A 16687-nucleotide genomic window follows, 5' to 3' on the forward strand; every position below is an offset into this window, starting at 1 on the left:
CGAATTTAAATGCTACTGCATTCACTGACTGGCAAATGGCAAATGATTTACCAGACAACAAAACAATAATAAATAAGCTTTTCCACTCTGATCGTAGGTCATGTCTATAATCATCCTCTCAGGCGGAAAAGTATGCGGCGAACTACAACGAAGGTGTAATGAGGTATATGTACACGGTATATGTTATCACTGCAGCTACGCATACATAACCGAATCTTCAACTTCAACGCTATAATACTCTTGATATTTGACATCACCGTACATATGTATACCAGTGTCATCTCTCTCTGGCGGCTGCAGAGAGGCTAAGTTCAATAAGAGCGAATCGCTTGTGCTTGAAATTTCTAACGGCGTATGCTGGTTGGAGATAAACAACTTGGCTCTCGCGGAACCAGTGACTCGCCAGTGAGTCGTTCACTTGCTCTAGCAGAAACTGGCTCACATCCAAACCGTCCTGTGGTACGAATATCTGTATCTGCGTCATCTAATCAAAAATGCGAATGAAATAAGAAAGTTATCTTGCGATTGTTCCAATTAGAAGCGTGTGCAGCCAGTGTCTGACCCCTACTAGCCATTGTAGAATTTAATGATGTTCGAGGGCAGTAATCTAATCAAAATTCCAAATGGAATCCTCTCGCCATGTGTGTATATTTTTGGTGTAAGATTTTGATTTAAATCATATCAGCCACTTCATCGCTTTCAAGACGCTCGTAAATTAGTATAAAACCCATAATATCACATTGATAACAAAAGAAACAAAATAAATAAACAAAATTTATGGCAGAGTAGCATTTGAAAATCGTATGATGTCAATGTATTCTACACCATGGGAACTGTAAATTGTTATTTATCTTTGCAAAAAAAAATTAAAAATAAATAATAATAATAATAAAATAATTAACATACGACTGCGTCATCTGTTACAGGAAGGCCTTCTTTCGAGCTTCAAAGCTCAACGGCGTTTATGGATGATTTATCCGGCTTAAATTATAGCATCCTTCGAAGTCCTGTACCTATAAAAGTTCATTACATGGCCATCTATAAATATTTACTATAATTATTCTAGCACAGTATAGGTCTGCAGGGAAACTTTAGACAAATTAATTAGTAGCACTTGTGCTGATTAGAAGACCGATTTGGTCGTCATCACGCCCATATCAGGATGTGCTTCAGATAGCCGCCATATCAGATGTGGGCTCGCGCGAACTCAACTGACTCGCGCGCCTGTTCATCGCTGGCGATAAGCCTGCTCGGGTTTTGTTAGGGGGTACGGGTATATAAACAGACATTGAGTGGAACAATGTACAATCAAACTTCAACCATGGCAAACAAAGCTCTTATCCTTCTGGCTGTGTTCTGCTTAGCCCAGGCTGCTCTGGGTGTGAACATCATCAGCAAGTCGCAGTGGGGAGGCCGCTCGGCCACGAGCAAGACCTCCCTGGGCTCGTACCTGAGCTACGCTGTAATCCACCACACCGCCGGCAACTACTGCACAACCCAAGCCGCTTGCCAGACCCAACTGAGGAACATCCAGGCCTATCACATGGACTCCCTCGGCTGGGCTGACATCGGCTACAACTTCCTGATCGGCGGTGACGGCAATGTGTACGAGGGCCGTGGCTGGAACGTGATGGGTGCTCATGCCACCAACTGGAACTCCAAGTCGATTGGCATCTCCTTCCTGGGTAACTACAACACCGACAAGATCACCGCCGCCCAGACCACCGCCGCCAAGGGTCTCCTCTCCGACGCCGTCTCTCGCGGACAGATCGTTTCCGGCTACATTCTGTACGGCCACCGTCAGGTCAGCGCCACCGAGTGCCCCGGCACCAACATCTGGAACGAGATCAGAACCTGGTCCAACTGGAAGGCCTAAGCAAAAAGGTCAATGCATACAAAAAAAAAAATACAAAAAAAAAACTTTAATGCAAATAAATTCTTAAAAATACAATACACACGCTTGAAAAACAACTTCGGGTACTTTTTTGCTGCGGGACTTTCCTCGAATTCAACGCTCGACTTGGTGTGGTGGAGTAAGAGACGAGATCAAAATCATCGTTATCAAGTCATATGGCCAGCAAGCCTGATTGATTCATCATAGAACAAGCTCGCCTACACGACCCCAGAGAAGCTGAGCTGAAAGTGGTCGAAAACAAAGGGATGCAGCCCCACCCGCAAGAGTGATTCTTTTATATGACATACAAACGACGGTACCCAATTCACTCTATATTCCCCAGAAGTCACACAATGTCTTGTACGTAAGATATCATCCACGATCCGCAAATGATAATGCAAGAAATTACATTTTGAATTGAATACAAACTAATATTTATTCGAATATCTTTGCATATTTAGTATACAGTATACATATAGATATCGTACACACATAAAACGATTCGTTTGCTGTTAATTGATACACAATAGTAAAATCCGGGTGATATATAGCATCGTAACTGATGGGGGTATGTACGCCATGTGTTCCGTATCAAGTATAGAGTATATATATAGAATATGCATTGAGTCTTACGAGATAGCTTAACACATACAACATCCAAATCCGTGTCCATAGACAGAGCTTTCGGGCTGTGGGCTGCGGGCGCCAATCGAATTAATCTGGTAACGAGCTACTTGGGCTTAATCTAATTGAAGTTCTCATGGTTAACGGAATGAAAACGTTTTTAACAGGTTGTTGTTTCATCTAATTTCGAATATCGTATGTGGCCGAAAAGGAATTGAAGCTTTTCTGGGCCACAACGAAATAATTGTTTTTTGTTTTCTTTTGGGTTTCCTGGGACATTTGAAGAGAAGCAACCATATACATATAGATATAGCATACATATATGCGCACTCAGCGACGGTTTAAAAGAGGAAATTACTTTAAATTTTTGGATTTGCTAAAAACACTTTTCAACACACACATATATATGTATAGATAGAGGTTTATATAGCATATATGTTTAAGCGCAAGAGTGCACCTGATTCATGAAGGAAACGGAATGAGCCAAGTAATGAAAACCAAAAAGTTGTGCGGCTGGGCAAGACGATGTGGATGTGGATGCGAGTAATATGAGCAGCGTGTGCTGCAAGCACATCACGATTACACAGTGAGAAACAAACTTAAAGAAATCACAACTTAGGCCTGGCTCTCATTGCGGCCAGGTGTCATGTTGACCTGACGATCCACCGGGTACGGTGATGGCACCTGCACTTCGGCATCGGCCACATCGTTGTAGGCCGGCGGCGGTGGAATGCCTTCCATCGCCTCCAAGCCTGCGTCGATCACCTCCAGATCATCATCATCATCGGAAATGGGGCCAAGGGCGGCATCGCTGCGTCGCATTGGAGGCGTGTTGGCATTCACATGCATCGTGTTGTTGTTGTTCGGCATTTCGTTGTTGTTGTCCATGTTATCATCCATATTGGAGGCGGCGTTTGCAGTGGCCGCTGCACCCAGAGCCACGAACAGGGGGGCCACACCGGGATTTGCTTCAGCACCGCCAGCTTCTCCGGCCGGATCCTCTTGGTAGTTGGACATGGCCACCTGATAGGATGGCGGCGGTGCCTGCTTCAAGTACTGGGCAATCGCTTCATCATAGTTGGGCAACAGAGTGGAGTAGGCACGCTCCTCAGCGCCAAAGGTTCCGCCCACACCATGGACCCCGGATCCAGTCTCGAGGAAGGGGAACAAGGTCCGGATATGTTGCTGACGCAGAGTCAAGTACTTGTAGCAGCGCCAGACGATACCAATGCAGTAGGCCTTCAGGAATACGATGCACACGAAAACGACGAGAACCACCACGACGAGCTCCTCCGGCGGCAGCTCCAGCAGCTTCTCGCGCCATGGCAAGCGGTGAGATTCGGCAATGATGCGATGGATGGCCTGTAGGTAGCACAGATAGCCAGCGGCGGTGAGGCTGCAACGGGAAAGGAAAGAAAGTGCCATCAGGAGGCTGCCCACAAACAACGATTTAAAATAATCTGCTTACGTGGTTATGGCAAAGTCAAAGAGCTGCAGACAGAAGAAGGGCAACAGATGCGACGGTTTACCCTTGATGGTTCCATAGATCATCATCAGCGTAATAGCTATCATGCAGGTGCATACCAGGCCGCCCATGTCAAAGTTCTCTGCAAGCATCCGAATCAAACAAAAAACATCAATTAATAAACCATCCACGGATCCACTCTGTGTCACTGCTTACGCTCACGCTTACGATAGTTGAGGGAATGGTCACGGTACGCATAGGGCGGGTCAACTTTGCTCAGCGGCGTCGGCAAGGCCGGTGCATTGAGATCAACGGTATAGTCGTGGCTGCCACTTTCCAACTCGTCCATCATCTCGGGATTGCGCCAAATGACCGCCAGAACGCTCAAAGCCAGTATGTTGAGGAACTGCAAGTGGGGAGGAGATGGGGAAATGAATAATAGGCTGATGATTCAATAGAATAAGTATCAAGATATATATTAAACATTATCCCAACAAATGAATACAACAGAAACGGGGGTTTAGCGCTGATCGGCTGGCTCCAAGGACTCCAAACTTTGGGTTAAGTGATGCCTGCTAAGGCACTCGACGCCGCTCGGAGCCACTGCTGACTCTAGCGATTGCCAGTAATGCTTGGGCTGCACCTGCAGGTGGTTGAGATATCCAATGAATGTTTTGTATGAAAAGTCCAGGGCCACCTTGCAGTTAATGCGATGGTGATGACTGCAGTTGGGGTCGAAGATCCAAGTCCTTGGCTCGGGTGTTCTCGTGGCCGTTCTGAGCAGGTGACCCTTGAAGCCCTCTTGATCGGCGCCGTAGTAGATTCGCGTGGTGGTGTAGGCAATGCCATCGTGGATCAGCTGACGCACATCCGAATCAGAGACGACCCTCAACACTTCCAGGGCAGATAATTCTGGATTCTGGAGTCGTACCAGATGCCAGGGCGCGATCAGAGCAAAACGAATACAAGATGTAACCATTGTTAGCATGTCCTGCCGCTGAGGCCATCGGCAATTCAACCAACGCACTGCAGACATGAACACCTCCAGCTCGGAGTTCACACCGAGCATAGTGGAATTAAGCAGAAGAAGAAGCGGCTTCAGTGGCAGGTTAAGAAACTCCTCAGAAGCCACCAGTGTCAGAAAGAACTTGGAAATTCGCTGAAGGAAACGTCGCTGAGATCGCTCCATGTTCAGGAGTCTCGCCTCTACGTACAGCAATGCGGCCGCGTCCTCTTTGCAGCCATCTATCAGACAGTGCTCACACTGGCGCACCAGCTGGGTGATCTTTAAGAACTTTGCCGCTCGAAGGACCTCCAGCAGGCCCAATCGGGGCAGGAGCGGCTTGTCTGTGAGCATCCACTCGTAAATAAGACTGAAACACCTTGCGGTCACGTACTCCTCTGGCAGCTCCAATTCCACATCGTGGCCGGCGTCGCGAAACGACTGTGAATAGCTCCGCAGAACCATGAGATGCACAGGGAACCGACAGTCGCCGATTTTGATAACCGAATTGGTCCTCACGCGTTTTTTGGCCAGCTTCAGCAGTAGAGCATACAGATTCGGCTTGTTTTTCATTTGGCACGGAGTTGTTTCCACTGTCGGCCAATTCGCGGATCCGATAAAGCCCAAGGAGAACAGTGAGCGCTCCTTACAGTCGCCAGCATTTCTGGGCAAGGATGTGGTCGAAAGATGGTTAAAAGCTGGGTTATTGTATAGCAAGACAAGGCCATTCTCCTCGCTCTCCACGTCCCCAGAACAGCTACTCTCTCCCGTCGGCTCCTGCCCCTCTTCGGCCATGCTCTCCTCTTGGTCATAGCTCAGGCCGGTACTCCCCGAATAGGAATCTTCAGAGACTTCCTTATCGGTCTCTGCGCCGTTGTACATTGCATTCGAATCTTGCAGAAACTGTTCCATAAGCTTCTTCGTGAAGCGTTCTCATTGAAAATGAGCAATCATTTGCAATTGCCCTAGTATGAAAAATTTCGATTCGAATGCTAGTTTTATACAATTTTATGACAAGGAAAGCAGATAGATTTAAATACAGATTATTTGTTCTTTCATCTAAACACATTTTTGGAATACCTTGCAGGTGTTTGGGTGATGATGATGAGCTGGCAGGCGAAAAAAAAACCTAAACAGATAAGGAAGCTTCAGTAGATTTGATTTGCGATTTGTGTGCTGATAAGTGACAGTTGAATTAACAATTCTCCAATTTATGGCAGCTTTCTGTTGCGCTGTTGAAAATGTTGACCGAACCAGAAAGATATTGTACATACATCTACATGTGTGCATATCAGAGGGGAGAGCAAATGTTTGCATATCATCTGGCGAGTACGTGGAGTCTTTAAAAATAAATGAAACAGCTCATGGTTTCGGGTATCTGGCGGTGCTGGGTGTTTGCACATATGGCCGCCCGTGCTTAGACATCTCAGGTTCAAGGCTCTGTTATGACTGGAATTTGACCTTTAATGCGACACTACTTATAATGGAAGAGCATTGTTTGTTTGTGGAAATTCCAATGAGCGGTAAACCCCCTTAGATTGATCAGATCGCAATATCATTTTATGATGATCCAATGGAAATATTCAATTCGTGGCTTTACGCTATATAAATAAATACGAGTCTTTGAACAGCCGATACTCGACATTTGGGAGGAAGACAAACAAAGAAAAGGGGAAACTCAGCGTCGAAGTGGCATTAAATTGCACTTGAAACTGATAAGAAGTGAAACGGAGAAATATCGAAATGGTTTGAGAGCTCCAACTGCTGCTCAAACTGTAATCATTTTCGCGACGCATGTGACAGTTAGTTTCTGCAAACGTGAGGGCGGCACTGCAAGCGGCTATGAAAGCGTGTCGCAGGGGACCCCAATCATAAGAGGCGGAACGAGCATTGAAATACACGAATTATGCCAATTGCTGATGCCAAGTCATGTGTAGGCGATGTCGCCCCACAAGGGGCTGGAAAATAGGCACATCTTTGGGACCACACCATTCCGTTTGCCAGGCCATGATTCGGACCGACACTTCCGTATTAGGAAAAGTAATGCAAAGCCTCATCTCCGCTGGCCCTGTTGGAGATCATATGACGCACGCCTTCCGTTGATGCTCCGATTGACGTCACAGGGGGAGGAAAACTTACGCGGTGAAAGTTGGACGTGTGCAGTGCGAAAGTTTGAGAGTTGCTGGATGCGTGCAGTTTTTGAGGAACTGCGCAGGCATGGTCAATTGATTTTTCCCCTCCTTGACACTGAACAGGGTCAAATATGAAGGAAGCGGCAAAAACTTGCATGCGATGCGTGGGAATGCAGGTGTGTATACACATTTCGAGACGCCTGCTGCAGCTGTGTGTGTGGGTGGGGTAAAGGTCACAGGGTGGTAATTGGTTTCTTACCAAATGCCACAATCCTATCATCAGGGTAGCCGTATGGACATGCAGACCAAAACAGCACGTAAACTCCTTGTGCCGATTGGCGTTGCTGCTGGTGGCGGTGCCATTGCTGTTGTTGTTGTTGCTGGGATGATGACTACGTTGCGGACCCATTTTGACGTGAATCTTTAACATTGCACGCCCCCGCAGACAAGAGGTGCCACAAGCTGCAACGAATGCAAAACACCAGACATTAATTGTGTTTATTATGATATACTCGCATAAATGTGTACACATATATACATGGCTGCGGTTACAGTCAATGTCAATGTGTTTGTGTCTGTGTGTATATGCCTGGGTTTATTGTTTGTGTGTGCCACTTTTTTTTCACAACTGTTTTTCACTGTTTTATGCTTTTAGTTTGCTAATTGCCGTATGACCATCCTTTTGATGTACCTTTGGGGTGTTAATTTTATGCGGCTTGCACTGAATTCAAAATCTAAACTCTTTTTTATGGACTTTTCTAATGAACTGCGCAACAATTTATCAATAAAATAAGTCCCTCAGAAATGTACCAAAATATACTTTCTCATTTTCTGAAAATACCATAAATATACCGAGGAATAAAACCAACTTAGCCCACGTAACCCCGCTCTTTTTAAACAGGTGAACAAAATGAGTTGTCTGGGCAAAATAATACTGTTTGTATATTCTAGTTGCAGATCCGTCCTACCATTTACTTAAAAAAAAATATTGCCACCATATCTTTCACCTGAAATGCAACAATAAATGTTTTAAGTTTCATAATATTCGTTTGTAAATCGAAATACCCACTGGTCGACAATGGGCTAAACGTTCTCTGTCCATGGTCGGAAATCATATTCCCCGATTTTGATATTCGGTTTAATATTACCAGATTGCTAGGACTTTCAACACTAAAAATACAATTTAATCCAATCGATGAATCAATTTTTTCACAAGATTGGTTAATTTTAAGGATTCCTTTTTATTGGATTGTTTTCAAAGCTGATTTGAAATATTAATAATGGCTTTTTCCTTGGTGACCGGAATGATTCGGATGATTTCAGTGACATTAAATCTGAAAGCATTGGCAAGTGTATAGCATCCTTACTTTCTTCAATATCTAATTAATGGGAAAAATAAAACTTAGCCAGTCTTGTAGAAAATTTATTAATTTATTGGATACAATTATTTGTTCAGTGCTGTTTGCCTGGCAGCTAGAAATTCTGATTCTGATTGCAAATTCTTCACATTAAAAGACAAACACATTTTTATTTAATGAGAATGGTTTTCAATGGAAAAGGAATTAAATATAAGAAATAACTAACACTTAAACTAAACATTAAACATTTGAAATAAAACATATGTATGCATGTACTATTCGTCATCGAGTATTTCGATTGGCGATTTGGGATCCTCGTCCATTTCATCCATACTGTCAGTGTCAATGTCTCTTGAGGGAGATTTCAGATCCTCGATTTCATCTTTAAGATCCTCAATTTCCTCTTCGTAGCGCCGCTTTTGTGAGCCCAACTGCAATGATACGCGTATGCTTAGGGACTGTGGAAAGACAAATCTTATATGGTAGGGCGGACAAACCTTAAACTCAAACTCCCTCTCTGCCATCAAGAGTTGCTTCTCGGACTGCTCCTCCCACTGTTTTTTGTTCACCCGCATCATTTCCTGGAAGGTGTCGGTAAGTTCCTTTCGCAGCTTCTCCTCCAGCAGCTGCATCTTCAGCACATGGTCGAACTTCAAACGATCGATCTCTTCCCGCAAACTGTGCGATACAAAAAAAGAATAATATTCACGAAAAGGGATGTGATGTGCCAATTAGATAACTATACCCGATGTTATCCTCCTCAATCTCTTTAATGTATTCGTATTGACTATTCCTTTTTGAGTTGTCCAAGAAACTGGAATAACGTGTACTATGCTGCTTCACCATCGGCTCTTTGAAAATTATATTCTTCGCTATGGAAGCAAAGTTAAGCACGTTCAGGTTTTCCTCATAGTACTTCTCCAGCGGCGTGACGGTCACTATCATGGCCAATCGTTCCTTTCCGAGTAGGGCTGCTTGCAGCAGCATGGTTAGCTTCGAATCGCGAAATGGTATGACGTCAGTGCTCGGCTTCTTGCGCGAAGTACTAGCCGCATCCAGACAGCGTCCCAGTGTCATTAGGGAGGTATTGATGTTCTTCGCCTCCTTGAGGCGTAGCCCTATGGTGCCTGTATTGTTGACACGTTCCGAGCCCGCGAGGTCGCAGAACTTGTACGAACATTGAGTGGTCATGCCCGAGCGGTTGTACTTTAACACATCCACGGTGAAGACACAGTGCGATCGGCTAGAGTTCGAGTTCACGGAAGTCGAAGCGTATGTGGAACGCTGCTGCCCCAGCCGCAGGAGCCGCAATGCTTCCTCGCTGCTCTTCACGAACACAGTCGTGAGGCCCTTGATAAATACTTGCCCTTTATTGCAGGCGATCTTTAGGGGTTTGCGTGGCGCAGCTCCAAGGTTTTCTTGACGCGGCGGTATGCTCAGTAGGTCGTAAACCAGTTCATTGTAGATCTCCACAAAGGATACCCAAATCATTACCGATACGTCTGGCTCGGCCTTCGTCTCGAAGGTGTGATCGCTCTTAATCACCTGCCTCAGTCGCTCGTGATTGGCGCCAATATCCGGGCACAAATCGAGCAGTTTCTTGCTTATTTGCATTTCCCGCAGCGTGGCGTCGTCTTGCAAAAACACAATGCACCCGTTGATCAGTTTTAGCTTGGGTGCGTGATACATGTTCTCCAGGTAGACTGTGAATATGTGCTCTAGGCCGCGGGGTATAACACCAGCCCGCACATCATCGCCTACGGGTGAAAAAACCTTATGAGTGGTTGCATCAGTAAAAAAGACCGTAAGATATGGAGCATACCAAGCAGCGTGTAAGTTTTTCCCGAGCCTGAAGTGCCATACGTCATTATGGTCACGCATTCCTCTTCCAGAATCTTGGGGCCAACACAGATGTCGTAGATATCCTGCTGCCCAACGGTGCCATCAAAAATGGATGTGAATCCAAAGTGCTTTTCCATTCGGTTGACATTGTTACTGCTATTTTCACTCTTTGCGCTGGTTATCAGAACTTTGCCATCGTCTGATAGCGAGTATCCCTTGGAGGCAGCACTCACGGGACGCAGACGCAGAAACACCTGTGGTCCCGTCTCCGCTACACTGCTATCTTCTACACTGGTTGCATCGTCTCCCCCATTAGATGTGTATTCTGATTCCGTGTCTGAGGGATCTGTGCTCTCTGCTGATTCGTGGATATCATCAAAGAGACGCAACTTTTTGTTCGGCCTGGGCCGAAAGCGCCGGTCAACGCTGGGATCTCGAGCCATCAGAAAAGAGCGCTTCTCACGCGTTGGTGCTTCAGACGAATCACTCATGCTAAGTTGTGTTGGTCTCCAAAGTGCACAAATCCAGCAGTTTCTTGCTTAATTGTAGTTTGTAGTTTTTATGTTGTTAGATTGAAGATTCGCGCGTTTTTAAGGACGCCTCTGTTTAGGGTTGCCCCTTTTTTCAAATTTGAATAATGACGATATGGGTATCGAAAACTGACATCGCACAGTCAGCTGTTTCGATGACGCAAAAATGAGTCGGCATACCATGTCAAGGTATGGAGAAATATTTGTCATCATGGAACATTCAACGATTAACCCCCACTGTCGAATATTCAAAATGACCGCCAAACTCCATTTATCGTACAAAAATATCGATATTATTGGTGGTTTTTCAAAATTTGCTCTCTTTCAGCAACATGAGAATGTTGCACACTTGAAATAAATGTTTTAAGTTTATGGTATTTAAATGGTATTTCTCGAAACTAAAATGGTATTTAATGGTATTTCTTTTTTCGCCGGATGGTATTTTTTATCGTTTTCGTCACGGTCACGCTGTGCATCGGGAACTTGGATGCAAAATAAATATTCAATTTTAAATATGAAGTGATTTGAATCCTATCCTACTCAAAGACGCAGAAAGAACTGTTTTTAATTGGTGTTTTTAGAAAATAGGCAAAAGTAAACGTGGAGTGCAACTGCAGTTCTATAAAATCACGTTACTGTAACTGCACTATTACAGTAAGTTTCCATTTATCTCGGTCCCCACCACCGCCATTTATCTATGCCTGCCCGCGCCCCGCGAACCCTTGTGCCTATAATTTTTGCGTCGTTCGGTTGTTGTTTCTCCTGCGCGTTCGCTCGTTTCTCTCTCTCTCTCTCTCTCTGTACTAGTTGCCTTTCCTCCCCACCCCTTTCTCATACTTCGGCATACGTCATACTTTGAATTCAGTTTGTCTCCTATTTATAGAGCCAGAGATTAACTGCACTCTACGAATCGCCATGGAATCAGGGAGAAGTAGATAGAGAGAACAAAAGCCTCCACGCGGGTGTGTGCTCCCACTCGTCATATCACAGCGGGGCCTACTGCGTTATCAGTGCCAAAAACACAGCCAGGTCGTATATTAGTGCGAATTTGCAGAGTGCCAATCAGGCTGGGATCAACCGCAACAACAGCTGTTCCTCAGTGTAGTTTCGTGTGATCAAACTACGAATTCCCTATCAAGAAGGGCCCCGGCCCCTTAAATATATGTATGTATGTTTGCTCTGGGAAGTTATCAATCTTCTAGCTGGCGTGGCTATGCGGTCTAGACGTTTAGAATGTTTGTTATGCGGTTTTAGGGAACCCAGCGCGTTCCGTTCTTGTGTTCGAATCCCGCCCGAGCTTGTTGGCTTCTTCGACGAAAACCCACGTTAATTAGCCGTTACTCCTTGGGCTACATTAACTTTTTTCTTTTTTTCCCCATTTTGTTGGGTTTTCGCTGTGGTTTTTCATTAAAACTAGCATTAGTGCAATTTGATATTGTGATATCATGAGCATTTAAATATAACGACAGTTGTTTGGCTTTTCTCTGTCTCTCCTTCTCGCTGTGTGTGTGTGTGTGTGCCTCTAACTGGTGACGTAATTTGAATCTGCTGCAATCGCCTTTCTTGTTTTGGTCTTATAAGAAATGTGTATTGCTGCGCAAACCGGTTCTCAATAGTTTACTTTTGTTTTCGGAACTGCGCCGCACCAAAACAAACTTCCATCTGCTGCTCCCACCCTACCACCATCCCATAACATAATCACTGAAATGCGAGTTCAAGATGTGACTGGCTGACTGGACAAGTCTATTGGTTGAAGGCGACCATCAAGCGTGGCCGGCCATCCATATCAATGCGAATCGCAGTGTTGTCAACACAATAAAGGTGTTGATATAGACGATTCAGACGCGATTAACGATTGGGAAACTGCATAGTCTGACTGGATTTTCATTAGTTTTTAGGTTTGTAATCATTTGAACTGTAATTTCAACATACCTCGGATAGAGACTCTGTAAAGAAAATCAAAATTACCCAAATACGAGTGTGTGTGTAATTTATGGGCAGTGTAACCACTGGCATCAACGGCCTTGACATGGTTACAACATTCATCCAGCTCCAGCTGCTCGCGAAAACATAAACAACGTCATGAAAACGAGTTCGTTTGATCTCGTTCTAATTATAGGCCCCACCCCCTCCCAAAATTACACGAAAATGTTCAGAGATAGAGTGGGGGTTTCATGGATACATACATATATATTGCAGCTATTCATAGTTTTATGGAGCCTGATTTGGAATAAGGGCAGAATCAGACTTGCCTTTATAAATGAAATAGACTCGGTTATGGAACTATTCAAACGATCGTATAAAATTGTGAGACTTATCCCATTGTCATATGAGATTTGGTTGCAAGTGTCGAACAGTTAGAAGCGCACTGAATAAGATGGTGATGATGATGACATCACCAACTGTTGAGCAGGGCTATTGATGTTGACACTTTCTAGAAGACGTAGGGCTTGTGCTGGGCCCCGCACCCACACGACACCCACGGGGAAGAGGTTTTCATTTTTCCGTGGTTAAAGCAGCTACGGGGGCGGCCTGCTGGAACGAAAGTGGGTCAACTTTTTCCATTCAGGCAGTCAGGCCGGCCGAGGCACTATCAACACGCAACCTGTCAAATCGATAAACGCGACGAAAATCTTCCCCCTTCGAACATCGAACACACACATTTATTCATGGGTTTAATTAATACTTTCAGACAATCGAGCGCCAGTCCGCTTGACTCCAGCTATGGGTCAGATCATGGGATCCATGCAGAGCAATGTGGCCGAGGTGTTTAGCAATCGTCGGAAGCGGAAGCGCAGCACGGACTCCACTCTCGGCCAGGATGAGCAGGCACAGCTGGGTACCACTCTGCCCAAGAAGTAAGCAGCTCAGCTCTCAGCGAGCCATTGTTTGTGGTTCCATTTCCATTTTCTAATTTATTGTTTGCCTCGACCGACAGGAAGAAATTGCTGACGACCACGCAATACATTTACAAGGCTCTATTCAAGGAGGAAAAGAACTCGGATGTGGCCGTGATGGTGCTGGACAAGGTGTGGCACCTTCATAAGGTGTACTTGAGTCAGAGCCCCTACTTCTATACGATGTTCAACGGGACGTGGAAGGAGGCGCAACAGAACTTTGTGCAGATCACCATCCCCGACGACCGCATCAACGTGGAAAGCCTGGATGCGGTCTTCGGCTCCATGTACTCGGACGAGATCGAGATAGATCCAAAGGATGTGATACCAGTGCTGGCCACGGCCACGCTATTCCACCTGGACGGCATCATCGACAAGTGCTCTGAGGTGATGGTGGACACCATCAATGCGGAGACGGCCATTCACTACTACGAGGCGGCCTGCCAGTACGGAGTGGTGGGGGTGAAGAAATCCACCTTCCAGTGGTTCCAGATCAACCTACTCAGCATTTACAGCAAGCAACCGAACCTGTTGCGGCACATCTCCATAGATCTGATGACAGCCCTGACTGCCAGCCAAGACCTGTACGTGATGCAGACAGAGTTTTCCCTGTACACGTTGCTGCGCACGTGGATGTTTTTGCGCCTGCACCCTGACCACGATCCAGAAGACCCAGTGCAGCGGGCTGAGGCGCAGAGAACTCAGGATCGTCTGGTTAACGCTGGCGTAGATACGCACACACCAAGCGTGGATGTTGCCCAGTGGACGTACTTCACCAGCCGGATGGAGGAACGCTCCTTTCTGGCAACACCAGAGGGCCAGCCATTTGTTCCAGTCTTCCAGAAGCTGCGCACCCAGTACCTCACAAACCACTACATGGATTTGAAGATCATCTACAACGACAACATAATACCCAAGGAGTGGCTATACAGCCACATCCACAGTCATTGGGACGCCCTGCTTAGGATCGATCATGGCCAAGAGGACAGGTAAGTCCATCCCATCGCCCAGTCTCTTGAGGATGAATGTTGATTCTCCATTTTCTCTGCTCCCACAGCAGTCCGCAACAGTTGGACGACGATCAGTTCTTCGAGAATTGTATGCGCTGTGGCCGCCTCCTGACCGAGCCGGGGTACCAAAAGTGGCGCTGGACGGGCTTCAATTTTGGCATGGATCTCATACTCATCATGGACTCGCGCAGACTGAATATTCGGCGCCACCACCGGCACGAGCACGAGCGAGTCCTGAGCCTCCAGACCAAGCGTAAATTCATGATCCGCACCACTGTCACTTCGATCAATGCTCAACGCCAGCCAGTTTTTACACAAACCTCAGAGATTTGCTCGCTAAGTCTTGAGAAGAACGAGGAGGTGCCGCTGATGGTTCTCGACCCGAAGCTGGTCCATCCGCTGCTCATATCCATTAACATGCTCGTCGTCATGCCGCCCAATCAGAGCTTCAAGGAGGTTGTGCCGCACAGCGAAGAGGCGAGGACGACATCGCTCTCCATACCCATTTCGGAGATTGGAGCCACTTGCGAGAGGCCGATGACCCCGGCCAGTGCTGATGATTCGGCGGTCTACATTGGCGATTCGGAGGCGTCAACGCCGACGTCCCCGTCACCGCGACGAAGAATAAGTTGGCACCGAGATATCGCTGTGTCCAGCGACGCTGATGCACTGTTCGGCGACATGGCGTGCTGAGCGCGTACATCCAATAGCACCACCATAAGCACTACTACCACCATTTCCTGTTCATGGACTCGCACTGGTCGAGTCTCGTTTTAGATGTAATTGTAAATTCGTTATCTGCTAGTTTCTCTTACGATTACGATTATCGTGTGATTTGATCCACACGTTTGTAAATTAAGTTCCGGCAAACCGAAGATCGTTCTGGTACGGTTCGCCTAGATCTATATTTTTGTATATCGTTTACAACATTAGAATCTATATGTAATAATTAATTATGTAAATCTACTGTTTGGAGTAGTCTGGAATCGCTCGTGCGCTCGCACATAGATGCTGCATATTGTAATATATACAGATATTACACACTCAAAGATGATCTACTTGTTAAGCTAACGAGTAAGGAGCAACGCGGCAAAGTAACTAAGATTGAAATGTATTCGGATTATGTAGTCATGTAGTATGTTTACGCATCTAACTGTCCTAACACATTTTGTATTCACTTTGTACGCTATGTACGCACAGTAACAACTATCTCGATTTCGTTTATTAAAGTCTTCGATTGATTGAAAAATATCTTCAAATTCATTAAAACTTCGATTACGAAAATTAGGTAGATTCGGTATCGACTATTTACGGGCCGAACTGGGGGCATCTCCGCACTGAAATGTTGGCTGTGCAAATAACTAAAATATGTACTTGTTTTTTCGGTACACTTAGTGTACTACACTAGATCGGAATAAATGTTCGGGATTATCGGATATTTTATATACATTTTTATGAAATAATTATCATCTAAATTTGCCCCATAAAAATACCCAAATACTTCAATTCTAAGGTATAACACTAACCATACAGCATATATGTACATAGATGTGCCAGTCAGCTTATCAGTATGAACATATGTATGTATGTTCATATCAGTCAGCTTTTGTCAGCAAGCAATTATAATATTTCGTTTCATATCAGTCAGCTTTTCTCAGCGATCAGTTATAATTTTCGTTTCATATCAGTCAGCTTTTGTCAGCGAGAAATTTTAGTTTTTCGGTTCATATCAGTCAGCTTTTGTCAGCGAGCAATTATGAGTTTTTCGTTTCATATCAGTCAGCTTTTGTCAACGAGCAATTATAATTTTCGTTTCATATCAGTCAGCTTTTGTCAGCGAGCAATTATATTGTTTCATATCAGTCAGCTTTTGTCAGCGAGCAATGATAATTTTTTTCGTTTCATATCAGTCAGCTTTTGTCATAGAGCATG

General features: G+C 45.3%; 4 protein-coding genes across 6 annotated transcripts; 2 read left to right on the forward strand and 2 right to left on the reverse strand.

Annotated features, from left to right (window-relative positions):
- The first annotated feature begins 1300 nt into the window (after window positions 1-1300).
- Window positions 1301-1951, forward strand: LOC121404120 (peptidoglycan-recognition protein SC2). The gene has a single exon (XM_041592947.1). The coding sequence runs from the start codon at window positions 1301-1303 to the stop codon at window positions 1874-1876; it is 576 nt and encodes a 191-aa protein (XP_041448881.1). The 3' UTR covers window positions 1877-1951.
- A 348-nt stretch (window positions 1952-2299) lies between these two features.
- On the reverse strand, window positions 2300-7920 carry LOC111072580 (lysosomal-associated transmembrane protein 4A). 3 transcript variants are annotated; one of them, XM_022364536.2, is made up of 5 exons: window positions 7810-7920; window positions 7378-7580; window positions 4212-4389; window positions 3987-4125; window positions 2300-3914 (listed from the first exon to the last, which is right to left on the reverse strand). In XM_022364536.2, exons 2-5 carry the CDS (start codon window positions 7546-7548, stop codon window positions 3134-3136), a joined length of 1269 nt encoding a protein of 422 aa, XP_022220228.2. In that variant the 5' UTR covers window positions 7549-7580; window positions 7810-7920; the 3' UTR covers window positions 2300-3133. The 3 variants fall into 3 exon arrangements, with proteins under 3 accessions (XP_022220228.2, XP_022220227.2, XP_022220226.2); XM_022364535.2 differs by having other exon boundaries at window positions 4206-4389; XM_022364534.2 differs by having other exon boundaries at window positions 4200-4389.
- A 653-nt stretch (window positions 7921-8573) lies between these two features.
- On the reverse strand, window positions 8574-10986 carry LOC111072606 (kinesin-like protein subito). The gene is made up of 4 exons (XM_022364585.2): window positions 10299-10986; window positions 9222-10233; window positions 8974-9154; window positions 8574-8907 (listed from the first exon to the last, which is right to left on the reverse strand). The coding sequence occupies exons 1-4, from the start codon at window positions 10807-10809 to the stop codon at window positions 8752-8754; spliced, it is 1860 nt and encodes a 619-aa protein (XP_022220277.2). The 5' UTR covers window positions 10810-10986; the 3' UTR covers window positions 8574-8751.
- A 312-nt stretch (window positions 10987-11298) lies between these two features.
- LOC111072607 (protein germ cell-less) lies at window positions 11299-16004 on the forward strand. The gene is made up of 4 exons (XM_022364587.2): window positions 11299-11502; window positions 13541-13706; window positions 13787-14734; window positions 14803-16004. Exons 2-4 carry the CDS (start codon window positions 13573-13575, stop codon window positions 15446-15448), a joined length of 1728 nt encoding a protein of 575 aa, XP_022220279.2. The 5' UTR covers window positions 11299-11502; window positions 13541-13572; the 3' UTR covers window positions 15449-16004.
- Window positions 16005-16687: the final 683 nt, after the last annotated feature.

This window comes from Drosophila obscura, unplaced genomic scaffold (assembly GCF_018151105.1).
Source record: "Drosophila obscura isolate BZ-5 IFL unplaced genomic scaffold, ASM1815110v1 contig_186, whole genome shotgun sequence".
Taxonomy (NCBI): domain Eukaryota; kingdom Metazoa; phylum Arthropoda; class Insecta; order Diptera; family Drosophilidae; genus Drosophila; species Drosophila obscura.